The sequence below is a fragment of the Cibotium barometz genome, chromosome 59 (genome assembly GCF_041138505.1).
Source record: "Cibotium barometz isolate CiBa-2024 chromosome 59, ASM4113850v1, whole genome shotgun sequence".
NCBI lineage: Eukaryota > Viridiplantae > Streptophyta > Polypodiopsida > Cyatheales > Cibotiaceae > Cibotium > Cibotium barometz.
Window position 1 is genome coordinate 9,787,658 of NC_141104.1, and position 27,507 is coordinate 9,815,164.

General features: G+C 43.2%; 1 protein-coding gene across 3 annotated transcripts; it reads right to left on the reverse strand.

Moving 5' to 3' along the window:
* Window positions 1–1,705: 1,705 nt before the first annotated feature.
* On the reverse strand, window positions 1,706–18,795 carry LOC147605465 (uncharacterized). 3 transcript variants are annotated; one of them, XM_086793324.1, is made up of 8 exons: window positions 18,433–18,795; window positions 18,119–18,180; window positions 17,224–18,006; window positions 16,976–17,077; window positions 15,876–15,980; window positions 15,526–15,652; window positions 10,580–10,633; window positions 1,706–2,131 (listed from the first exon to the last, which is right to left on the reverse strand). In XM_086793324.1, exons 2-8 carry the CDS (start codon window positions 18,157–18,159, stop codon window positions 2,060–2,062), a joined length of 1,284 nt encoding a protein of 427 aa, XP_086649450.1. In that variant the 5' UTR covers window positions 18,160–18,180; window positions 18,433–18,795; the 3' UTR covers window positions 1,706–2,059. The 3 variants fall into 3 exon arrangements, with proteins under 3 accessions (XP_086649450.1, XP_086649452.1, XP_086649451.1); XM_086793326.1 differs by having other exon boundaries at window positions 18,114–18,180; XM_086793325.1 differs by lacking the exons at window positions 1,706–2,131; window positions 10,580–10,633 and adding an exon at window positions 10,640–11,983.
* Window positions 18,796–27,507: the final 8,712 nt, after the last annotated feature.

Sequence of the window (27,507 nt, forward strand, 5' to 3'; positions counted from 1 at the left end):
TCAATCGAATGAGGATTAAGGATGACCAAGTCAAAGATATGGAGATCTAGCTAAAAGTGCACATGATGATGAGAAATATATTGTATCTACTAGAGAAGTTTAAGATGTAGAAGCTACTTACTAATAAGGACAAGATGGCCTTATGTGTGGCCAAATGTCCAAAGCAAAAATCTTTGAGTACAAGCATTTGAATCTTGTTACCATTAGATTTCAGATACCCAATGTAGGTTTTTTCACTTTATGTGAAAAAGATAGAGGGATCATGTTACTAGTCATATATGTGGATGACTTACTTATCATTGGTGATAGTGATACTAACATACATGATGTCAAGATGCTTTTGAAGGAAAAGTTTGAGATGAAAGATTGGACGAGTTACGATATTTTCTTGATATATAGGTGGTAAGTTCACCTGATGACATTTTGCTGTTACAGAGGTAATATGTCTTGACCATTACTAGGCCAAACTTGAGTTATACTATTAGACTTGTGAGTCAATTTATGCAGACCCATAGGAGGCTGTACTTGGATATGGCTCATTGGATTCTCAGATACATAAAGTCCATTGTTGGTTATGGACTTGATCTATATGACCATTACTAGGCCAGATTTGAGCTATGCTATTAGACTTGTGAGTTAGTTTATGCAAGTCCTTAAGAAGTCACACTTGGATATGGTTAAATGGATTCTCAGATACATAAAGTCCATTGTTGATTATAGACTTTTCTATGAGGCTAAAAGAGAGATATAACTACATGGATATACAAATGTTGTTTGGACTAGTAGTGTCTTAGATTGGAGATTTACCAGAGTTGCTTTATGTTTTCTTTTGGGAGTGCTATTGTAAGTTTGGCCATTGGTATTGCTACCACTACCAAAGGTGATGATGACGATGATGGTGGTGGTGGTGGTACATGGAAAACCATCTTGGGTGCATATGATAAGTTTTATGGATTATTGCACTCATAGCATGTGATTTTGAATACATTCTTTCTTATGAAGAATTGAAATGTCTGAAATAGATGTATTTATCCAAATGTTAAAAACTATGTCTAGAGCTTGTTCTTGTTGGCAATGTCTAAGAATTACAATAAGAGGCTAAAAGAGGATCTAATAGATATTGCATGTAGTTGGCAAGACTTTGAAGTGAAAGATGAGAAGAAACAATGAACTAAAAGAGTATCTAGGGTTTAGTTTATTAGGATTCAACCTAATGCTCTAGCAAGAATGTGGGCTACATATAGTGATTAGTATAAAGTGTAACTTTTAGCAAAAATGTCCATTGCATATAGTGATGAGGGTAGCATAAGGTGCAAGTTTCCAACGATGCATGACCCAAAGATATCTACACTCTATGGTTAGAGCTACATTAAAGTGTATGGTTGGTTAGGAAAGGATAACAATACATTAATTAGAGTTAAAGAGGACACAATGCAAAAATGTACATAATAACATCATCCAATCCATCACACTAAGATTACCCCTTAGCTTCATGTTTTTCTCCAATAGTGTCACCATAGGCTTACATCCAGTCAAGCCATACTTTGCCAACATATCCAAGGTATATTGCCTTTGCACCAACCATATACCATGTGACGTCTTGATAACCTCTATGCCAAGAAAGAATCTCAACTCCTCTCTTAAATTGTTTATGTCAAATTATCATGCATTATAATCCCACCGTTTCTGACCACACCAAATCCAATTTAGCACATCAACTTTTTACTTATAATGTCATCCATAAACTTGGGGAGGGGTTGAAAGTTGAACACTCACCCACAGAGCATGGCAATGCTCTGAGCTGTTACAATGGTTTGTGGCCTCCGTGGTAGCCATCACAAAGATGGCTCTTTTAAGATGTTTAAATCCCAAATATAATTAACTATACTTAAATTGGCATCTCGGCCATCATGTATAATTTCTATACATGTGCTGCTGAGTCAAAAATGTCGATGAATAAGGCAATGTTAACTTTACAAACTCGCTTTTTTCCTGAGCGCACATGCACGGTAGGATAATTCCGACTCCATGCTACCCACATCTGGGGCATAGCAATCCTCTATGCAAGGATGATCAATGCCATCCCTCCCACCATGAGTAGGATGAAAGGCAATCTTCTTAAAATTTTCTCCTGAGACCAAAACATGGACAAGTAAACCCTTGTTTTACTTAAAAGAATCCTTGCTTAATAGAAAATATTGAAGCACTCAAAACACATTCAATATCAAAACGAACAACACCTTGAATGTCACCATGCAAGCTGGAGTTCCCTGTGTGGCAGCTGTTACCCCCCTCCCTCCCACCTCTGCTGATTCTTCCCCTCCTACCTGCGCATTCCCGCGCACCCACACCCCCCCCCCCCAAAAAAAAAAAAAAACAACCCAGCTAGCGCATTTCTGCCTGCCTCTCCTTTCTTCAGCGCTTTCCCTTCCCCCTCTTCCTGCTTTGCTCCCTCTGCTACCATGCCATCTCCCAGTCTCTTCCGCCCCCACTGTGCTTGCACCCTCCCCAGCCCGCTCCTGGGTTCCTCTGATACCCTGCTTCTCCCCCCATGTCGAACCCACCGGTTGCTCGCACTGGCAGCCCGCTGTAACCCTGCCTCTGCCTCTCACTGAGAGTGAGTACTTTCACAATAGTCCAATCAATGTGTGATTTGAGCCCTTAATGATTAGCACTGATCACACAATTAACTGATGATTAGCACTGATCACACAATTAACTGAGATCCTTTTTGTTAAGTCCGCCCTTTTCCTCTGCCAGTCTTCCCTCTTCTCTCCCTCATTTTTTAAATTTTCTCTTTTTCTTTGTGGTTGCTAGCATTGATCTTCATTCAGCTTTTGCGTGAGGCCCCTGATATCTCCCCAACCCCCCACCCTAACTCCTTTTCTTGACCCCATTGCATCAGCTCCCTTTCCCCTGACCAAAGGCCCCCTCAGTTGCCCTTTTTCAGAAGCCAACCTTCAACTCCTGTTGTCTGGTTCTTATCTGCAGATTATCTGCAGATTCATGAGTAGCAGACCCGTGTGAGGCTAGATGTTTGCGATCTCCTACAAGCCACACTAATCGACAAGAAAGCCCAGATCACGACCTCAGCAACGGCTGCATTCAGATAGAATTTGACTAGGCTGCTCTTGCAGACAGATCATAGAGCATACTACAGCTGTGCCCCATCAAAATACGCAATGCATCTGCATACTTCGCTAGATGACAACATTGCTTCATGCCCAACTTTGACCCGCTAGCTTCCATGGTTGGTTTCTCAATGGTCGTTTCTGATCTCTCAAAGGAGTACTTTGAGCCTCTCTCGATGATTAGACAGCATCTTGGACATGTGATTGAGACCCCCCAGATGACCGCAGCAGCCATGGCACGGGCGCGGCAAGACTCCCCTCCCTCTGTTTGGTCATCCCCTCACCGGCAAACTTTCCCAAATACCTCTGGAGTCCCAAGCTGGATGGACCCCACTTTCTCCAATGACTAGAGTTCTCCAGATTACCAGGCCAGTGCTTAATGTGTTGCCAGATGGGACACCGGACACAGTCATGTCTCCAACCATAGCAGCTGGCAGCCGCAACTAATGACACCCACCCAGCCTGGAAGCCCCACCCACACACATCCTCCCCACTGCTGGAACCCCCCCCTAGACAGCCACTAGCAGGAGGCAAAGCCTTCCCATGCCAGGTCTCCAGCAGCAAAACCCTTCCCCCACCAGCCCGTCAAACAGGGTTGGCAGTATGATATTTGCATACTTGGTTAGCGTAAATCTCTCTTGATTATCCTAAAACTCTTGGTGCTGAACGTTAAACACGACCACCTCCAGCAAGCATGTCATTGATATCAGAGCATGAGGTTTGGTTAGGTCATCCAGGGTGCATTTTGCAAAAGTGTATGCAACAAATTAGGCTTTGCATCTTTGAATTTGCAACCAAATTAGGGTTTGGATTTTTGCATCTGCAGCCAATTTTGTATGTTCATTAGGGTTCCAAGCATAGGTCTTGCATATAGCAATAATTTGCATGCAGATTAGGTCAAGTCTAGTAAACAATCAGCCCATCCAAAGTGCATTTCTCCTTCAACAAAGCAAGGCATCATTTTCCTTCATGGCAAGCCTAGCAAAATTTTTCAAGGCTATATCCAAGGAGAGGTTAAAGCCTTCGGAGCAGTGTATTAAGAATCAGATCTCTAGGGTTCCATCCTCCGCTTCTTCCCCTGCCTCTCTCCCATTTGCCACTGCTCCAGTTCGAGTTTGCTCTTCATCAGAGATTGGCAGCTGTTTCTGGTCTCCCCCCTTCAGAGGACTCCATGGCAACCACTCCGTCTTCCCCGACCGAGGCGGCCACCCATTGCCATTTTTCAGAAGCGGACCTCCAGCGTTTGGCATTGACAGTCTCCTCCTTGGAAGCGACATCCCTGGTTTGCAAGCTTGTGGGTAGCCAACCCCCCAGGAGTCAGATTCGAGATCTCCTCCAGGCCCCCTTGTTAGCCAGGCAAGGGCAGACATCCAGCTCCTTGGCCACAGCTACTTCCACATGGATTTCAACTCGGCTGCCATGGTGGATAGAGTGCTCAGTCAAAGCCCCATCGCATTGCAGAGCGTGCATGCATACTTTGCTCAATGGCTGCATGGCTTTGAGCCCACATCCAACCCATTGGCAGCTGTTGTAGGATTCCCAGTCACAGTTTGCTTTCCAGGCCTTCGCAAGAATACTACCCCTTTCTCGAGGTGATTGACCACACCTTGGGCCAGGTCGTTAAGTCCTCTTAGACGACAGGCTCGGTTGTCGCTAGGGCGGCCAGCATTCCGTCCATTAGAGTGATTGTAGCTGCTCCAAAGGCTGGAGTACTCTAGTCTCCCTGGACAATGTTTCATCTGCCACCAGATCGGACACGCCGGCCGACCCCGGCTCCCAAGCTTCAGTTCCGTCGCATGGTACTCCTCCTGAGGGGGAGGCACCTCCCATTCCACCGCTGCAACAGCAACAACAGCAGCCGATGGTTGCGGAGGGCTGGCAGCCAGGCCGATGACGCCAACGCCGACACCGACATCGGCACCCTCTCCCCCCCATGGATCTGACCTGGCACGCGGACCCCCGAGGTTACGGTTCAATCTGAGAACCGTTTTGGGGATTTACCCCTGGACGATGCGGGGGATTCAGGTGGATTCTCGGCGGCCTCACATGCTCCCTTGGTTTCAGCTCCAGACGCATTGCCCTCAACGGCAGCTACAGGATTACCCCAGATGATATGGGAGATCCAACTGGATCTGTGGTGGCCTCAGAGGCTCCCTTGGCTACAGCTCCAGATCTTGCAGAGTCAGATGCCCCTCCGTGTGGGCCTGGGGTCACGGCAGCTCTTGAAGAGCAGCTAGAGGTTCCAGCCAGGGCCCCCCTCTGCTGGTCCGCTACCGATTTATTTTGTCGCAATCTAGTAGAGACTGTCCACCCTCGAGATGACTCTCCTTACACACATGAGACTACCCTTGTGGATCCTTGGAATGCTGGAGCAGTTGGATGCTTCCCCTCCCCTTTGGAGGCTGGGAGGTAGGTGTCGACACTCAGAGTAGGCCCCTAGTGTGGCGTTCTATCTTTGTATTAGCAATGTAGCCTTCCTACGAGAGTGGCCAGCCATTGAAGGAAGCACCCTCTATGTTGTGTTTCTTTTACTGCTATAGTTTGTACTCTGCCTTCTCTAGGCAAGTCTTTTTCAACTAATAGAAGGATCTCTTTTTCGGGGACGCGGGGGGGGCGGGGGGTGTATATAAGAATCAGATCTCTAGGATATGAGCAAGAGAAGCAAGGAACCAGGGGAATGACTTATTTTGAAAGTTGTTGGAGACCAATGTAACATGCGGAAGATTACAAAAAAGGATAATACTTTGATAAATACTTTCAGCCCTTTGTTCTTGACGATGAATAGCACTATGCAGAGAAGATAAGAGTGCAAAGAGAGAGGAGAGACAAATACACAGGATTGGGTCCCAAATGCCCTCTGAAGGGCCCCCACCACGTATGGTGTATTTGCTTTATTGAATGAGTAGACTGACAGACTGCTGGCTGTAAATAACCATGACTGATTTGACTTGGATACCTTCACTTGGCTAAGATAGCATTCAGCCTGAAAAGGCTCCCTTGATCTACACTTTCCACCTTGCCTTTAGCCCCTTCTTGGCTTGTTCTAGCACTTGGACTTGAGCACTTGGCACAGAGAATGAGATGATTTATGCACAATGCTGCCCATCGCTTATATAGGACACAAACATGCTTGTCGGTTTGCTACTGATGTTGTCGGCCTGCTCATGACTGGAATAAACAGCATTTAATGCATTCCTTTTTTCGCACGTGTGAAGATGGCAGCCCTTGCTGCTGGCCAACTACATGCTAAGCTGGCCGATAGGGCCCCTTAGACCTTACCAAGGCTTTCCAAGTGCTATGGGCTGGCCTATGGGCAGCCCCAATAGCCATGAGCACTTTGAGGGCTCTTGGATAGGTTGTACACCTCTACATCATTCCAGAGGGGTACAAACGTGCGGGACATGTACACCTGACCATGACCCTCTACACTAGATCCTTGGCTGACTTGTCCCGAACAAGGGCTCACCAAAGACCAGTTACCACTCCAAGACTTGCACCTATTGTACAGATATGGCTATGTGGCATACCTCCTGTGCAGGATGCACGTGACATCCCCTTTTGATCGGAGAATTTGCCGATATGGGTGGAATATGCTTGGCGAATTCCCACAAACAACTGTACATCATGGACTGTTTTTGGAATCTCCAATTCAGAATTTCAGCCACTTTGGCGGGATCTAATCAGATACCTTTGGCACTAATAATATATCCAAGGTAATGAACCTCGAACAAATAAAACCCCGATTTCTTTTCATTGACATAAAGCTCGTTGCTTTCCGACGTCAATGTCATGTTGCTCAACTATAACACAAAAAAACCAGTATGTCATCCAAGAAAATGGAGACACGTTCCAATCAAGTCCGTGAACCCACACATCTTCATGCGGTTAAATGTTGCCGAGGCATTCGTAAGACCGAAGGGCATGACCACAAACTCATAGTGGGCCCATTCACAGTGCGGAAGGCTGTCTTTAGAATGTCTCCCCCTTCACGATCCATACCTAATGATATCCACTTTTTTGCTTCAAAGAAACCTTGGCTCCATTCAACCTCTTTAGGATATAATCAATCCGAGGCATTGAGAACTTGCTCTTAACTGTCAACGTATTCAAAGCACAATAATCCCCACAAAGTCTAGAAGATCCATCCTTTTTCTTGATAAAAAGTATCGTGCTGCAAACTGCAAACGGAGACACACTAGAACGTATGAACCCTAATTGCAACAATTCTTGGAGTTGGAGGTTAACTCCAATTCCATAGCCTTACTCGGGCGATATGGAAATTTGTTCCGGAGTTCAAGCCTAGGAGGAGATCAATTATGTGATCCCCCAGGGAGATTGTCTTGAAAGAAAATCTTCTGGAATTGATCATGTAGGGTGGGGTATTTCTCTGAAGCACTGGTAATTGTTTGTATGATTTGACCGTTGTGCGCCTTTCTGCATTTCTCGTTTAGCTTGCATGTTGCTTATGAGAGGAAAGATAGGTATCCTTGGCTTACACTTGATGATGACATGAGCCTTGGACACGTTCTGGAAAATCCAAAAAGTGTGTTGTTCCCAACCAATGTCTAAATGGAACTTGTGAAACCAACGAATCCCTAGGATTAACAAGAGAAGCAACCATGAAACCTCACACAAACTATGTGCCCTGTATGACTCAAACTTGATACACGTGGTAATACCTATGCTAAATCCCTCAACCTGCTTGTCAACCAAAGTCAATAGAAAACGAGCCCACCGAGCGGCCTGTTTCGTAATCACATCTCCCGTACTATCGTTGTCAAAGAAGACGACGACTCTTTGGCCACCTATGTAACCAAGGTCTTGAGCAACTCATTGCGCTCATCCTCCGGGTCATGGGTGCCCTTCGAGCTCCCAATTGACAACAGTGCCAACTATGGGAGTGGGAGTCGAAGAACTAGTGACATCCTAGGGGATTTGTGTGGAAGCCTCACTCACCAACTGAAGCTATCGAGGCTGGTGTTGTGGTTTGGGCAGGGGGTTTCTTAGGATACGCCCTAGAAGTATGCCCTATTGTATGACAATAGAAGCATCAGCTCTTCCTTTTATATTGATTCTGCTCATCCTGGCTGTGCTTACCACCAATCTTACATGTCTGAGCTTTCTAGTTTGGAGTAAGTTTAGGCACGTTGGTCGAGTTCTTGGAGCCAAAGGCTCCCGTGCTCTGTCCTGGGGAAGACCCCGCTTGGTTTTTGCCACAGCTACCTTGGGCACTGTGGGTTGGGAAGTCTTGGGCTTTCCACCGTCCTTCGAAGGACAAGAATCACACCGGAATGGGGAGTGCTTCCAGCGTCTAAAAACCAACCACACAAGCGAGAAACAAATTCTTGGCCGAGTTTCTTCACCAAAAGAGAAAGCTCTGATACCACTGTAACAAGCGAAAGCTTACAAAAAAGGATTATATTTTGATAAATACTTTCGACCCTTTGTTCTTGATGATGAATAGCACTATGTAGAGAAGATAAGAGTGGAGAGAGAGAGGAGAGAAATACTCAAGATTGGGTCCCAAATACCCTCTCCACGTATGTGTATTTGCTTTTTTGAACAAGTACTGCTGGCTATAAATAACCACCCTTGCTGCTGGCAGACTTCATGTTAAGCCGGCCGACAGGGTCCCTTAGACCTTACCAAGGCTTTCCAAGTGCTATGGGCTGGGCCTATGGGCAGCCCCAATAGCCATGGGCTCTTTGGCGGCTCCTAGAAGCGTTGTACATGGTTGTCCATGAGAAGGTCTTCTACAATGCCTATCCCCTTACCTAGATTGGTGCCCGTGCATCCCTAGAAGCCTAACAAATGCCCAGTACACCTCTACATCATTCCAGAGGGTTACAAACATGCGGGACATGCACTGACTTCATGTGCAGGATATGCACATCTGACCATGACCCTCTACAATGGATCCTTGGTTGACTTGTCCCGGATAAGGATTCACAAAGGGCCAGTTACCACTCTTGAGACTTGCACCTGTTGTACAGGTATGGTCATGTGGCATCCAAGTGCGGGATGCACGTGACAAACATCATTGGCAAAGTATTAGAGAAAGATCCATGCACAAGATGTAGCTTTCACAACCTTAGAGCCCAAAGACAATGCACAGTGTGTTCACACAAGGCTGAAATTTAGCAATAGTTTTTGAGGTTGCCTAAAAACTTCTAGGACGGGATGTTGCATAGAAGACCATTTCTTTACGTAAGGAGTGTAGACCGTGGAAGATATCGAGAAAGTACCGATGTCAATGGCGGTCCAGCCAGAGCTAGCACAAGAACCATTCTGTAAAGACCAACAATTGCCCGAAGTGCAAATGTCGCAAACAGTGGATCTCTACAAATCATGTACAAAGGAGGATGAGGTTACCATGGCAATGGTTACTAAACCAATTTCCGTAGATTCTGTCAAGGGTTTCTCCGAATCCAGCACGGAGGAGGACGAAACTCCAAGTGATGCAACAATTCCTATGATCGTCAATTCAACAGCAGATCTATTGGTGATTGAGCGAGACAGTTTAATGCAGAGCCAAAGCCTCTTGATGAACAGGACCCGAAAAGAAGCAAAAAAGCATGGAGCACAAGTGCAGCATGTGCCCCAGTGCTCCAAGTTTAGCAAGAGAAAATGTCACATGCACACCTTAATCCGGTGTGACGTGGACATGGTTCCCACTTGTATCCATCTTTTAGGCAAGATTAGGAGTAGGATATGGTCTAATTTCAGCAGTTTTGATAGCCCAACAAGCACCTGGAGGTGCCCAAGAAGTGCAACAATGGATGGAACACAAGTTGGGGCATAATATGAACATGTTTAATGACTTTTGGTCAATATTTTTGGGTCAGAAGAAAAGGGCTGGCCAACCAGCATATGCCATTAGATTCCTATATAAAGGTAGGTCAAGGGTCATTTGTGAGCATCCATTAACCAGAGCCTGCAAGACCAGAAGCAAGGCAACAAGGGCACATGATCGATCACCAGAGAAGCTGTGAATCAGCGAGACAAAGCGGTTCTCACGTGCGCTAGAGCATGCACAAGTGGACGACAGCCAAAAACCTTTTGTATGATGAATTGTAGCTAGTTTGCACAGCATACCAAATTAGATATTAGTGTAGATCCAGGATCATCATTGTATCTATTCATGTTTTGGCAATATAAAGTAGATTAGTTATATCTCTCTTTCTCTATTGTGTACTTGCAGATTTGATTAGCGTAAATCTCTTGTGCTTGGCATTAATCTGACCACCTTCTGCAAGCATGCCACGGGATCTCTTTTTGGACACACAAAAAAAAAAAGGAACATCTCCATGAAAACCTAGTTTGATTTGCATGGATTTAAATGCACAACTAATTAAAATCATATCCATCTTTTTCTTCTACCAAAGACTTTAAGTGGATCCAATTATGTGTGTAGTCAGAATAGTTGCCTCCATCTACGAGAACCTTACCTTGAAAATTAGCCTTCCAATAAATACTGTAATCAATACATTGCTTCTCTTTGCCTGAAATTAAAAATTAGACCAGTTTTAATGTCAGATGAATTACAAAGTGCAACATAGTTTGTTTTGCTTAGACCAAGTTTTTCAAAAGTCTCTATCGATAAACTAATGTGCAATAAATCGAAGTGCATTTTAGTTTGAATCAAAGATTCATATACTTTTTAAACGGCCAAAGGCAAGAAAAAACATCATGGTAATCTTTGTCTTTAACACTCAAAGAATACTTAGTTGTATTTCCAAATCGGTACCTCAACCTTATGTATAATTCACCTTTAAATGCCTTGACAGAGTTCAACGCCAGGTCTAGATACCAATGGACGCAGTAGCAACAAGCTGAAAATGTGGAAGATGATGCATCGAAGGATGATGAAAGCACTCAGTCTGCAAGCATGGCTATTATGATGCAGTTATTTGATGGCACTGAACCCAACACGTACACACAGGCAGCCGCAAATAAACTCTCCATGAAGGTTGAGGTTGGTGCCATTCACAAAAACCAGACATGGGAGCTTGTTAAGTTGCCAAAAGGTAAGAATATCAATTGCAGATGGGCATATAAGAGAAACATCAAGTCAAATGGAACAGTGGATAAATACAAAGCCAAGCTTGTTGTTGCTGAAGACTAGAACTAAAAAGCGGAGGAATTCAATGAAACTTTTGTGCCTCAGAAAAGTCCTCAACAGTTTGTAAGATTGTGCAGCCCATTGTCAGTGGCACCTTCAAGAGATGGATGTCAAATTTGCCTTTCTTAGAATGACTCGGCTAGAAGGATTAGTGGTCTAAGGCATGGAAGACAAGTCCTGCAAACTCAATAAACCCTTGTATGTTTTGAAGCATGCACCAAAGTCGTGGCATGCAATGGCTGATGCAATTTTTTTAAGACCTGTGTTTCATATGAAAAAAGCAGATCCGAATCTGTACATCTTGTAGGAGAAGAACAACACGATTCTTGTTGTCCTTTGTGAGATAGGATAACAAAAGTTGATGCATTTTTCCATATGATGGGGCAGTTTTCGAAAGGTCTGCTTGAGAACTTTGGGATGAAGTTGAATTTCTCTATAACATTGGACCCTCAGACTGATGTTCAGACCAAGATTTTCAATCAGTTGGCATTTGATGTTCTCAAATGCCATGTTCATAACCAATAAAACCAATGGGAAGTGTACCTCATTTTAGTCCAAGTGACTCTCAATGAACCATCTCAGTAGCTACATGCCGCACTCGAAACCAGGTTGCATTTGGTAGGTCAGTACATGAGAATCAATATACAAAGGATAACCTCTGAGTAGCCCTGGAAGTGTTTCCCAACGTCCCCAGAGGCTGTGGATGATGTCTTAGCAGATTCCACTGTCCCTGGACCAGAAGGGGGTTTTATGTTAAGGATAATATTCCTCCCAACATGGCCATATGTCTATGCATGCATGTTTTCTTTTTTTTTTGTGTGTGTGTGTGTGTGTGTGTGGGGTGGGGGGCGGGGGAGGGAGGGGAGGGAGAGGAGGGCTTGCAAGAACTGGAACGAACAACCTAGGATCTGTGCCCATCCGGATCCAGGCAACCCACGGGAATGTGGGTGCAAGCGCCAAGAGGATGTCCTGTGAGGAGACAAATCAAGGTTGCCGCAAGCCAATAAGTGGGGACTAGATGAGCGCTGACTGAAGAGTGGTCTACCTCAGAAAGGGCTGGCTGAAAATTTGTTCTCAACAGACCTCTCAAGCTTTTGAAAAAGAGCCTCAATGAAAATCCAATGGGTTATGGAGTAAGGAACCACCGCCAATGGAGTGCGCTCGACGATGCGAGGGAGCACAAAATCCTTCCACAGCTCCTCCCACATTGGAGACCCATGATGGCAAGTTTGCCCATGTCACCATTTGGCCGCCCAAGTGGTCTTCCCCTATTTTGTGCCAGGGTGCGGGAGGCTAGGGAGCTTCGTGCCACCTACGGGAGGCCAGGCCTCATCTCACCTACGGGAGGCCAAGCCTTGTGTCACCCATAGTGTTGCTAGGACGTGGAACCCACTGTCATGCCTCCCAGTTTAGGCTTCCCATTGAGCCAATTCCGTGCTCTGGATCCATTGCATAATAATGCACATGCACGCATCTTTGCTTGCTTGAAACTGATTTTGCATAACTTGTTTACGTGTGACTGCCTGCTATGATGTGTCCAATTCACGGGCACGGGATGCCCACTTGTGAATGGTGCAAATGCTCTGTATTCTGACGTGGTTTGTGGCATGTGAACAGGTTGTAGGTATTCATTTAAACCTTTGTTTATTTCTCTAAGACTTTATAACCTTAGCAGTTTACATTCTTTTAAGTTGGGCACCGGCCATGGCCAATGCCCGGGGCCCAAGGACCAAAGTATGGCCTGTCCAAGCCTTGGGCACCCTCTTAACCCATTAAAAACCATTCGTGGGACTCTTTAATGAGGGGGCACCTTAGAGACGTGCCCACCTTCATTAAGGGGGGGGGGGGGGGGGGGGGCTATGCCACATGTCCTATAGACATTGGAACCCCCTCCAATCTCTTCCAACAACCTCTCCCACACGACTGCTTTTCTCTCTCATGTGGAGGCTAGCGCGTCATGGTGGGCTCTCTTTTGGCAAATTAACTATCTCACAGGTGCTCACTTTTTGCCTCCCATGCTGAAACCCTACGGTACCTGCAAGTCAAGCTGAAAAAACCCTATTGTACCAGCAAGTACATGCTGAAAACCGTACTGTACCGACAAGTACCTGCTGAATATCATCGTACATCTACAGTACCAGATGTATGTACCGGCACCAAGTGTACCTGTTTGAGTACCTGCTATTGACATCGCATACCAATACTTATTCGTGTACTTGTAGTATTGTACCTATTCGTATACATGTACATGTTTGTGTACTCATACCAGGAAGGCTTGAGCCATGGTCTCTACGAGGGTGTGAGCCAAGCTCTAGTACGAGAGCTCCTATTTGTGCGTGGTCTTGGAATGACAGCTTCGCGTTCACCTCCCTCTAGGTGTGTGTGATTGGTAGCCAAGCTACTTTGGCTCATTCGACGAGTCTGGCATCGACAATCTACTCCGACACACTTTTGTTTGGGTAACTTGTCTTCATACTTGCATTATATTGGATTATCTCGCAAGCACACCCTTGTAACTTTGTACATATTAAATACTCCAATAATATACTTCAGTATTGCCCAGTGGTGGTGTATTGTGCAGTGCCTATCTCTTTTACAGATTATCTTGTGCAGTGATGTACCATTCAGTTGTTTTGTGCAATGTGGCTTTTACATTTTAAGCATTGACATGCGTATTGTTCACGAGATGGTGCCCAAGGACGTTCACACCTAGCTGGTGTTGTTACAGCCCACCCCTGCTTTGGATCGCAGAACATTCCATGCCACCTTGGCCCAGGTAATGTGTTTGCCACTTTTGCCCAAAGGAAGTTGTGGATGACAATAGTACTTGTCTCATGCATGAGCGGGAGACTCATGCATGAGCGGGAGAAGGGCCAGCATGTAAAGGATTCACACAATGGAAACCCAGTTTCTCACAACAAAATCCTCCCAAGATCTCCTAAACAGGAGACACAAGTTCCTCACCTATGTGATGCACAAGGGAACATGATTCACCTTTGCTCCACCTTCAATCTGGTCCACATGTAGGCTCAACTTGCTCTCTTCTGGCTCTTGTTTCACTATTCACACCAATGTAAGTACTGCCACGGAAAACATTGTAAAACTCTCCTCAAACCCCTTTTTGGAAAACTCCCAATTGCTCCGATGGAGAAACTCCCTCCTGCTGAGTTTCAACCACTCATGTGCATTTGTCATTTGCCACCTTTATTGTGTTGTCTTGACTTGGTCTCTGAAAAAAAAGCTGCCAGCAGCAAGTACAGTCAAAAATGACTACAAGGGTCCCTGGAGTCAGATGACCTCACCGAACGAAACAGGCAGCACATATTGACAGCACCACAGGACCTCACCACCACACCTCCTCCTGGTGGTAATATTAATGAGAGCACTCCACTTATAGCATAGGCCTACTAGACCAAGACAACCCTCCACACGACAGCGCCAGATCCGAGAGATCCTACAGAGACACAAGAGTGCTTCACCACAGGTGGTGGATGTCAAGTCTGTATGAGATAACAGATGTGGGGAAAACGCACTGATTCTTATCAGCCAGATAGATCGCTTGCACCTGAGATGCTAAGTCTTTTAACTAGACAGTGTGTCTCACTACTTGTTACAGAAATACGACATATATACAATCTAGCATTGTCATAATTATGGATCTTTATTCCATATAGAGTTTACTTCATGGATTGTATTGTAGCACTTTTGGTCTCATAGACCCTTTGATCTTTTGTAGACATTAAACTTACTCTCTCTCTCTCGCTCGCACACACACACACACACACACACACACACAAACCCTTCCCACGTACCGTGACAAAAAGGGACCTCTCGGCCATACTCAGTAACCCCATGCTCGACATACTTGAGAGAGGTGTACGTTCTACTGGAGGATGATGTGCCCCACATGCTTCATATTCTCATGCACTCCATGATGAGAGTCTCTTGTACTAGTGCTCATACCCCACGTACTTCCACATGATAATCATTGTATTAGGCTCTACTTTCAGAGAGCTATGTTATTTGTACTTGTTTTGTTTTTCTTTTCCATGATGAGACATACCATGGATAGCATTGTATCACTTTGGTCTCATAGACCCATTGGGTCTAGCAGCTAATATAACTCTCTCTCTCTCTCTCTCTCTCTCTCTCTCTCTCTCTCACACACACACACACACACAACTTTTACTTGTGCTGCAGTAGACTACACTTAAATTTCTGACAATAAATACTGTTTGGAATGTCAACCAAGGTAGAGAGATATCCACTCACAGCAACAGAGTATGCAACCAGCAATGTTTCCAAGCTTTTCAAGTAGCAAACGAAAGCCAAAATCTCAAACAGTGAGATAGTAAAAAGGACATGGAATTGTCCAAACAAATGCTTGAATGATGAAGGGCTGCATAAAAGAGAAAAATTATGAGCTAACAAACAGAAATCTTATTTACATAGCTAAACTAAAAATATTCCATAGCAAGGAGAAGCTTGGTTTACTCACCAGCTTTTGCAATCAAACTTCGTGATGTTTTATACAATTCATTCATTTTTCTAGTCTTGTCACCTTCAAAGAGAGGCGCTTTATGAAAGTAACATAGAATATCCATATTACCATATGTCCTTACCTATTCAATCCAAGGAATAGTACAACTGGAATGGCCATAATAACCTTCTGAATCGCTGCAAACACAATTGGTGATGGTGCCAAGTGTGCTCCCATTTTATCCAAGCTGCAATGACCCACTATGCAAATGAGAAAAAGGTTCATATTTCTATATCTCATATTATTAGCACTATCCTTGAAGAAAAAAGCCCATTTTTGTGCTAGCATGTGATTCCACTTTATCCAAACTACAATGATCCAGTGCGCAAATGAGAAAAAGATATGTCTCATATTATTATCATTAGAAATGTCATTTCTTCAACCATAAAATTTCAAGCAAACACATACTGGGTGAAGTTTCCTAGCTTATAATAAAACTATGAGACATATTGAAGAAATAAAAATCATATTTCTTGAGTTTTGCTTTAAAACTATCAATTAGATTTTCTTTGGATGACTCCATAAAGAATTGAACATTTTCTCACACATCTTTGCACCAGTGACATATACTTTTTCTCATTTTAAAGCATGATAAATTTTATTCTTTGCCTAAAAGTCAAGCAGAGACAAAGTGACAAAAAATAATTACTATGGCTTGGTTTGTGCTTTTTGAAATTGGTAACGTTTCTAAAGATGTATGTCTTATACCTTTTCTCATTTAAAAGCATGGTATTCTTATTCTTCGTCTCAAAGTCGAGCATATGGCAAAGTGACGGCAACTCGTTATTATGGCTTCGTTAAGATTGGCAACACTTCTAGGAGTGTCAGGCTTTGTCAAGATTCCAACCATGGATAGATGCACACTAATCACTTGAGTAGTAGTTTCACAATATTTTGCTATCATGTGCCTCTTTATATTTTGGTCAAAAAATATGTGGATCTAGCCAGTTCAAAAGAATAGTGTTATGCCATGTTTTAAGTGTAAGCCAGTGTGCAAACACTTGACAAGGAGTGTCCCTTCTTTGCATTAAAGCGACTTTTAGTGCTGCCATTACAACCAACTCATCGTGCATCTATGGTTATCTCATGCTCGAAAGATTCTTGCCAAAATAAATCCACTGTTCATGCTAGAAGAGAATCCATGTCAATCTCAAAAAATCAAAGCCAAGTGAAAAAAAGCACCTGTTGCTGACACTCAGCAGGCCAGCTACCCCAAGCATAAGAAGACTACCTTGCTCCCTCCTCAATGCAAGTATTGGTTCAAAAAAGTGGCCCCATAAATTCCTGTCAGCCGGCATCTGGCAGATCAACATTTCACTCAGGTTTTCTGTGCTAAAAATCACTAGGTTGTTCCATCAACAAGACAAACTATTTCTAGTGCCTGAAAACATTGAAGAAAATCATTTTGATACCATAAAAGAAGATCTTACCAATCCACAGTTGGCCAGGATCCAGACATTACTTCTCCTGTTTCTGCAACAGACAGTTTTTGATTTTCACTGTCTGTATCCTCCTCCCACTTCACCTGGTTGGCCAACTTGAAAGACCTTTCTTTCCCCCGAAACAATGCACTTGGCCATGTTGATACCATACCTAGAACAGAAAACAAGAAGCTGCTCCAAAACTTTGGCCTTGGTCTCTCTCTCTTCATTTCTACTTCGCCTGGATGCTCAATAGCAAGCAAATAGCCCCCAACTGTGACTACCACAACTCCAAACAACCCCTGAGAACTTGGCTTCTCATGCATCATAATGAAACTCGTGAATACAAGAAGCACTGGTGTGAATGCCAGATAAGGTACTGTTACCGATAATGGGGACAAATGTAATGCCCTTTGATATAGAAAACCGGCAATGACCTTGATCCCTGCACTGACGACAACAATCCGAAGAAAGTTCAAGTCTGAACCCACAAAAATGGAGTTGAACGATGCATACTTTCCCGATCCCAAGACAATGATGGCCAGCAAGACTGCATCTAACAGGCCGACTAATCCAATTAATTCAGTGGCAGTAAATCTTTGGGATGCAAATTTCCGGCTACCATCTATGCAGCTGTTACCAACAGCTGCCATAGCTGCAAAGGCGAAGCCAATTCTGCTCATTGTGAGGTTTGAATGATGCAGATGCACACAAAACTCTGATGATAGTGCCCTCTTTCTGATTGCACTGTCAAGGTGTGACCACTTGCTTGCCTTGTGCACACACAACCACCTGCCACTCAAAAAAAGACATCACAGCTCTTCAAAAAACATTCCCAATCTTAATCAACAAAACTTAAGTCTTTCAATTATACTTTCAGGATGTGACCACTCATTCACCTCACATGCGCACACTACAGCCGGCAACTCTGATGTGTTTGTGCATCCACAGCTCTAACTGCAAAAACTGCATAAAAGAGATAGAAGTAAATTATCACAAAAGGCACTCGTCGTGAATGGCTTGCTGCATCTCCTAATTTGCTCCCCTCCAAAACACAACCGAGCGGATTGCGGACATGAAGTTTTGGAGCAGAGAGCCATAGCGTTTGGAATCTGAATGTTTCAGATGCCTTTGATTTCCACATGGAAGATAAGATGCTGCCGCATATACACAAAACCCGACAAAATTGAAGAAAGTGAGAATGCTCTTGAGAAATACCTTCTTCAAGATGCTTGCGATGTCCGATCCTGTGTGGTCCGCCTTGCCGTCCACACAAACAACCCTAACGCTAGCGCTGGCGCTCCTAATTGCGATGGGCCCTCCGATTCGCTTTCTCAGAACCCTAAACCCAACACTAACCCTAACTGCGCATGAAAGTTGAGCAGAAAGCAGAAGATTAAAAGACTGCTATATAGTAATCCTGGCTGTGCAGGCTATAGAGAATGTGAAAGAAAACCCTAACCCTAATCCCAGCTACGCAGATTCCCCTTGCACACCACACCGAGGATGAAAGATAACTGATTGCCTTGAAAATTGAGACGGCAAAATGTGCGTTGCGTGCGCACGAGGTAGTTTTCCCGCCTGACCCAATGGCAAAAAGAGTGCATCGCGTCCACCACGCGAAGTCTTCCAAGTCAGACCACCTATGCCGTCAGATCTGCACACGTGGAGCTCGTTCAGAACGCCACTTGGCACCTCCTCATTTGCGGTTGCTCTTTTCTACCTTTGACAAGGCATTGAGACTTGTGTTTGTTTTATGTGGTCGAAAAACACACCTCTATAGAGCACTAACTTAGTCTTGGTTATGTGGTTGAAAAACACACCTCTATAGAGCAGTGACTTAGTCTTGGTTTGCTTTTGATTCTTAAGAGGCTCTTGATCATTAATCCCCTATGTGTTGATGTTGCACTCACAAGAGACTACCCACAGTTCTATGGAAAAAGGTGGGGATGACTTTAAGTCTACATGGCCCTTAAGGGCTAGGCTACACGCGTGCTACAATGGCAATTACAATATGAAGCAAGGTCATAATATGGAGTGAATCCAAAAAGATTGCCTTAGTTCGGATTGTGCTCTCTGCAACTCGAGAACATGAAGTTGGAATCGCTAGTAATCGTGAATCAACATGCCGCAACGATGAATATGTAACGGGGCCCCGTACACACCGCCCATTCACACCCTAGGAATTAGTTTCAACAACATGCACCGTGGAAGTCCACTTCTATAATCAAAGAAGCTCATTTCTACAACTCTTCACGTCTACAATTGGAGAGGTCATTTCTACGACCTCTCACTTCTATGACCGTAGAAGTGCTTTGACTTCTACGTCTACGACTCTTCACTTTTACAATCTAAGAGGTCATTTCTACGACCTCTAGTCTTTTGACTTCTACAACCGTAGAAGTCATGCCCGTGATGTCCACTTCTACAAATTATAGGAGTCCCCACTTCTACAACTATAGAAATCTAACACTTCTATAAATTATAGAAATCTGACACTTCTGGTCAAAATTCTTGACTTATCTGAAATCTGGGAGACCTTTTTTTTTAAGAGAATGTGAGGGAGAGGGAGAGCTTCAAACCCTAGCAAGCAAACACACACACACACACACACACACACAAGAGAGAGATGGATAGCTGAATTTTCTTGTATCTTCTTCTTCTCTACTCAATCAACATAACATAAAGATAAGAGTACACACTATATGGGTTAGTACTCAACTACTACAACATACAAGGGTCGGTCCATAATGTGAACCTGACTAAATGAGTTGGCGCTATAACTATGCCAGTCTCTAATAATCCAAAATGACTGTCACACAGCCTGTCATCCCACTGGCCGCATATTATCCATAATCTCACCAACCATGCCAGTCACACAGCCTGTCATCCCACTGGCCGCATATCATCCATAATCTCACCAACCATGCCAGTGGTGTAGATGCGAAAGCTATCACCCAGGCGGGTCATCAATGTACTCTGCCTCTGTACTCGACAGGGCAACTGTTGGCTGCTTGTTACTGCTCCAACTCATAGCAGCACTCCCAAATGAGAACATAAAACCACTGGTAGATCTCCTGTCTACAATACTACCAGCCCAATCAGCATCTGTGTACCCATACAACTGTATCTCTGCCTCATAGAAAAGTCCAGAATCAACTGTGGACTTTATGTACCTAAGGATCCGTCTAGCCGCATCCAAGTGTGGCTTCATAGGGGCCTGCATAAACTGACTCACAAGTCCAATAGCATAGCTCAAGTCTGGCCTTGTAATGGTCATGTAGATCAAAGTACCCAATATGCACCTGTGTAGTGGGGTCCTCCAAAAGCTCACCTATATGCGGAAAGCTTTGTGTTCTGCTCCAATGACACTGAAATAGGCTTACAGCCTGTAATGCCGTACTTGGACAACATGTCCAAGCCATACTGCCTCTACAATAGCAAAATGCCATGAGGTGATCTCACCACCTTTATACCCAAGAAATATCGCAGCTCCCCCAAATCCTTCATCTCAAACTTCTGCTTCAAAAGCATCCTGACATCATGTATGTCTGCATCACTATCACCAGTGATAATCAAGTCATCCACATAGATGACTAATAGCATGATCCCTCTATCTGTCTTTTTCACATATAGTGAAAAATCTACATTAGATATCTGAAATCCAATGGTAACAAGATACTCCCCGATCTTGTTTGACCATGCTCTGGGTGCCTGCTTCAAGCCATACAAGGCTTTGCGTAACCTATACACAAAATCTGGATGTGCATCACTCTCTCATAACCTAGTGGTTACATCATGTACACTTCTTCTTGTTGCAAATCACCATGCAAGAAAGCATTCTTTGCATTCATTGATGTAAATACCAACCCTTCACTGCAACCATAGCAATGACAGCTCTCACGGTTGCCATTCTTGCAACGGGCTGAATGTCTCCTCATAGTCTATGCCATAAGTCTGTGCATAGCCCTTGGCAACCAATCTTGACTTGTACCTCCTCACTGAACCATCAGCATTGTGCTTGACTTTATACACCCACTTACATCCAATTGCCTTCTTTTCCTTAGGCAAAGGCACTAACTCCCATGTTACATTTGCATCCAATGCTGCCATCTCCTCATCCATGGCATCTTCCCATTTCTTATTTCCAATTGCCTGCTCAAAGCAAGTGGGCTCAACCTCCTGTATTGCTTTTACCATGTAAGCATAATGATGGGATGTATATCCATCATATCTCAACTTGTCAACAGGGTATCTAACCCTCGTAGACCTACGTACACCTGGATCACTGCCAGGGGTGTCCTCAAAACAGCCCTGGTTCTCCTTACACTAGGAGTAACCACAGACGGAATGCCAAGCTCCTCATCAAGGCTCTGCTCGGAGCCACTAGAGTCACCATCCACATATGAGTAACCTGCTCTGCTGACAGATTAGGCAAAAAAGGTTGATCTATCTTTTCCTTCCCTTTCTGTGATACACGTGTACCTGTATCATTCCTCAACCTACCTCTAACCATGGGCTAACATTGGATCCACTGCTCGAGGACTCCCCATGTCCACTCAACACCTATGATTGCTGCTCTACATGTGGTGCAACATCAGCACTTCTTACATCTGCATCTTCTGTTGCCTTCACTACTGGTGCATACTAGCTACTCATCTCATCGAAGACAACATCTATGTTTACTCGCATCTCACGAGTGGCAGGGTTATAGCATCTATAACCTTTTTGCTCCATAGGACAACCAATGAAGATACATTTCTCTACCTTTGGATCCAACTTTGTTCTCACTTCATCAGGAACATGTACATATGCAATACACCCAAACACTTTCAAGTGCGACACATCCGGTCTTATGCCTACTGTAAACTTCTGCTCAGGAGTCATACCATGAACAGCTGCAGTGGGTGTCCTGTTCATAATGTACACAGCAATTGCTACTCCTTCTACCCAAAAGTAATGTGGCGTATTCTTTTTAGCCCCATCAAGGCACGTGCCACTTCTGCAATGTGCCTGTTTTTCCTTTCTGCAACACCATTCTTTTACGGAGTGTACCTACACGTAAACTGCCTCTTAATTCCCTGCTTTCTTAAGAAATCCGTGAACTCATCGGAGAAATATTCTCCCCAACCATCTGATCTTAGGCATTTTATTTGCATGCCTTTTTCCTTCTCGACCAAGGCTTTAAATCTTTGAAAGTAAGCAAGCACCTCATTTTTCTCCTTCATGAAATAAACCCACACTTTCCTAGTGTGGTGAATGTAACATATAGTACTTGCAACCTTGGTGAGTTCTCCCCATACATGTGAATGTATGACATCTAATGGCCTTGCACTGACATGCTTTTCATAGTGGAAAGGATGTTTGACCTACTTACCAAGTTGGCATGCTTCACATACCTTATGCATACCGTCAACCTTAAACTTTGGCAAACTTGTAACAATATTTTGGGCCTGCATAGACTTCAGTTGCTGTACATTCACATGACCAATGTGCTTGTGCCATATGTCAATATCTACAATGACACCTGTTTCATGTGCAAAACTGCCTTTATCTCAGGCATGTTCACATCCAAACCAAGCGACACTTATTTTTAAAGTCTTCCACAAAACATCCTTGAGGATTAAACCCCACTTGCAGACCCCGCTCAACCATCCATCCAATAGAAACCAGGTTCTTTGTAATATTTGAAACGTGAAGTACATCAGCCAAGTACTTCATTTTGCCATCTTGCATAGACAATGGCACTTTACCAACATGCGCAATGGGATACGGAATTGTTTCTACATAACCTAGTTTTTTCATTTTTTACATATCTCTAAACCACTCAGCATGACTGGTCATGTGGTTAGAGGCGCCAGAATCCATATACCATATATCTTGAGATCTTGACACATCTCTTGTTATGGAACTAAGCATGTGCTGCATCACAAATAGCTGCTCACTTATGTCATCACCTCCATGTTTGCTAGATGATGCATAGTTTCTTTGTTGCAACTTCCCACTTTTAATGTCATTCTGCTTTTTGTAGCAGTCCTTTGCCATGTGACATGGTTTGCCACAGTAATAGCACTCTATGCTATTTGCATTTTGATTTCTTTGCCAACCACCTCGGCATCTTTGGCTCCCCCTGCCTCTAGACTAACCTCTTCCACTTTTGTATGATTGCATTGGACTGTTGTTATCCAGAATTCTGATTTCCTTGTCAGCCACCACCTTGGCCTCGACCACGGCCTCTACTTGAATTAGAGTAGAAGGCATGTTTCGATGTGTTCTTGCTTTGTGAAGAAGAATCCTCACCTAAAGCCTTTTCTTCTATGATTAGCATAGATACCAAGTCGCGAAAGTTGGGAATATTCTCCCTAACTGCAATGGAGGTCTCGAATGGCTTGTACTCTTTGCCAAGCCCATTCAGATAGACACTCACCAAATCATCATCCTCCACTAATACATTGATATACCCAAGGGATTCAACAATGCCCTTTATCTTTAAGGCATATTCATTGATGGACATGCTTTTCTTTTCCACAGTATGCAACTCTTGCTTTAACTGCAACTTCCTTGCCTTTGTGTTAGTCTGGAACATCTGAACCAAATTTTGCCATGCAACTCTGCTGAAGTGTTTGCATCCTGTATGTGTCCTATCATAGTGTCTGTGACACTATTTGAAAGCCACCAGTACATGACTTTTCTTGCACCCTGACTCCAATCCTTGAACGCCTTTATATATGCACGAGTGGCATTCTCCTCAGATAACTCTGGAGGCTCCTCATTATCTCCTTCTACATAATCCCAAAATCCTTTACCCATTAGGAAATTAGTCATTTTGAATTTCCAGGCATGGAAGTTATTCTTATCCAGCTTTTCACTAACAATTTGATTAATTTCGTTAGACATGTTTTTTTGCAGTAATGCAAACAGATAACTTCTGTATGCAACCTATAATACAGCAGTATCTCCTGTAAACTTCTGCAGCAAATGGTACTTCAGCACAGCCTGTGTGTCACAAAATGTGACTAGAGCACATGTACATACACCCAGTATCAACAATACATGTACAAATCCTGTCTGCACTTCCAAAATGCACTGCAATAACCAGATTTCGAGCAAAAATAGTTCTCTACCAGAACTTCCAAAAAACCAAAAATACCATGTGTAATGACGAAACAGGGCCCATAACGTGCTTGAAACGCGAATATGGTTGAAAAAACTTTGTCCAATAAGACGTTATATGTGCCTTGTAGCTTTACTTCCGCAAAGACAGCTCCTCAATTGGAGATGTGTAGCTCCCATAGCTACTGAGGGGGTGTTGTACCTAAACCAAGAAGGGAAAAGAGATGATGATGCTCTTACCCGTGTAGTACCACTCTCTTCCTTGCTTGTTCTTACCTCCTGCTTGCCTCCTTAGCTCTCACACGAACTAGGCTGTGATACCATAAAGAGAATGTGGGGGAGAGGGAGAGCTTCAAACCCTAGCAAGCAAACACACACACACGAGAGAGCAAGACACAAGAGAGATGGATAGTTGAATTTTCTTCTATCTTCTTCTTCTCTACTTAATCAACATAACATAAAGATAAGAGTACACACTATATGGGTTAGTACTCAACTACTACAACATACAAGGGTCGGTCCATAATGTGAACCCAACTAAATGAGCTGGCGCTATAACTATGCCAGTCTCTAGTAATCCAAAGTGACTGTCACACAGCCTGTCATCCCACTGGCCGCATATCATCCATAATCTCACCAACCATGCTAGTGGTGTAGATGCGGAAACTCTCACCACCCAGAAGGGTCATCAATGTCTGTCTTAACAATTTTGCATCCAAAAGTCCATTTTTTGTCATTTAGGGGTCCAAACTAAATGCCTCAACAACGAGCTCTACACTTCTAAATCACTTGCACCAAAAAATGTGTGTTTGGATATGTTTTCTATGAGGTATTATTGCAAGTTTAGGATTGAGCTATGTCATCTAGAGATAGATCTAAGTCATGCATGATTCCCACACTAAGGAGTACATATGCTACAAAATTGAGACTAAAGGGTCTTCTTTGACCAATAAATTCTAGAAAGGAAGGTCAAACAAAGCACCAAACCTCTCATGAGCACCAAATTGAGAATAAAGCGTCTTCTTTGACTCAGAAATTCTATGAAGGAAGGTCAAAGGAGGCTCAAGACCTCTCGTGAGCATAGCCTAAACTCATTTGAGAATTAGGAGTCTTTTAGTACTACATCCTCGATGCATCCTCAATGACGATGGAACTAGAAAACCTAAATTTAGAAGCTGGGTTAGGGCCACAAATCAATTGGAACCAAGCTCAACAAAAGACCCTAACAATATCATATCTAGCCTCCAAACCATGCTTAAATTATGTCCGTGCACAATCATCATATCTAGCCTCCAAACCATGCTTAAATTATGTCTATGCACAATCATCAAGAGGGTTGTCTTAACCTTTATATCTAGCCATGATGGGGGCTAGACCACTCTCTCTCTCCCAAATTTCAATAGGCTTCTAAAAGAGCCTTGGTGACACACCACACATAGCACACACCGAAACCATTTATTAGACCACAAATGCATTTTGCCCACAAGGCAACACCACCATCTTAGACCCTATGACCTCCAAGTTACATCAAAGATGTGCTTCAAAAGGTAGAAGTTGTAGGAAGGAGGGTAGGCATGCAAATTCAAGTAACTAGAAACACGAATACAAAACACAAAAGGCCACTGTCACATATATTTCCATGCCCATGAACAAATTCGATGGAACAAGAGACTGGACACAACATTTAGATTTCTTTGATCAAGTTTGTGAAACTTTTAGAAATATCGATGACCCTACAGAGAGCAAGGCCTGTGCACAAATCATTGAAGGCAATGTGTTCTATTTTGGTTTTTATGATTTAGTTGCATGTTTGATTTCCAATCATGAATGGTAGTAACCCCTTAAGAGCAAGATTTGTAAAATAGTAAGGTCTATGTGGACCCTTCAAGTGAAATTTTGGGGTCATTCTACAAATTTGGGGCTTGTTTTCACTACTCAATGTGGCACTCATACCTTTGTTATCCTCTCCATGTGTGACCATCTTCGAGCCCATTCCATGTGGCACTTGTACCTTCATTACCCTCTCCATGTGTGACATCTTCAAGCCCATAGACTACTCCATCCATAATTCCTACAAATAAAACCATCATAATTGTATGGAATAGGGGTAGGTTGCTTATAGATATTTAGGTAATAAGGGAAGCAAGCGTACTATCATTTTCCTCTACATTGAGTGTGAATAGAATTGACATGGCAAAGGTAGCTTCTAGCCATTTTTTAAAGTTATTGTCTATTATTATAGTGTTCCAAAAGTATTATATACAGTTACAGTTCTCTCATCATATTCTTGTGTGGCATATTTATAAATGCCTCATTTTAGAGTTTGTACCTTTGGAAGGATTTATTGGAAGCATACTATTTTGATTTTAAAGTGCCCCGAGGCCCAAAACTTAAATGGCCATAACTTGCTCAAAACTTATCCAAATACTAAAATAAAATGAGCCTATCTAGCATGTCAAAACTCTATAATTTTAAACTTTTAAAAAATAATATTTTATTTTTAAGATTTTTTAAAAAATATATACTTCTTAGTGCCATGCTAATATAATTTCTACTTTGAGTTTTTTGTGACATACATATAAGATGAATATAAATATAAATATTAAAATGATGAGCTTCCAAATACATACATATAAATATTAAAATGATGAGCTTCCAAATACATTGTTTTTTTTTGGGGGGGGGGGGAGAGGAAAACAAAAGAAGCTCACCATTTTGCCTTAGAAGCTTGCTTTCTGTAAAAGGTCACCGAAAATATTTCCCTCTTTATAAAGGGGCTGATGCAAATGCATAGACTAAGTAGAAAGGTTTTTAAATATGTACTCATCTTGGACTTTGTGTGGGTTGTGCAAAAATGCACAAAAAGCTTCTCCTTATGATTGGAATGTTACTAAAAGCTTTTCCTTATGATTTGAATGTTACTAATAATTTAGAAAACTTGGTGATAAAGTTCTCAAGTATGCATCTATTGTTCTTCAAAGAATCATATTACTTGCATTAAATGCCATGAAGCTGCATGATATTAGCATGGTATTTTTTAGCCTTCATACATTGTAATAGTTTCTAGCCAACCATTTTAACCTTAATTTATTATAAAAGTCACATGTTGTATAGTGTAGTGGTGAGGGGGATAGGGGGGAGGGGGGAGGGGGGGGGAGTCTCATGCATGAGATGATAAGA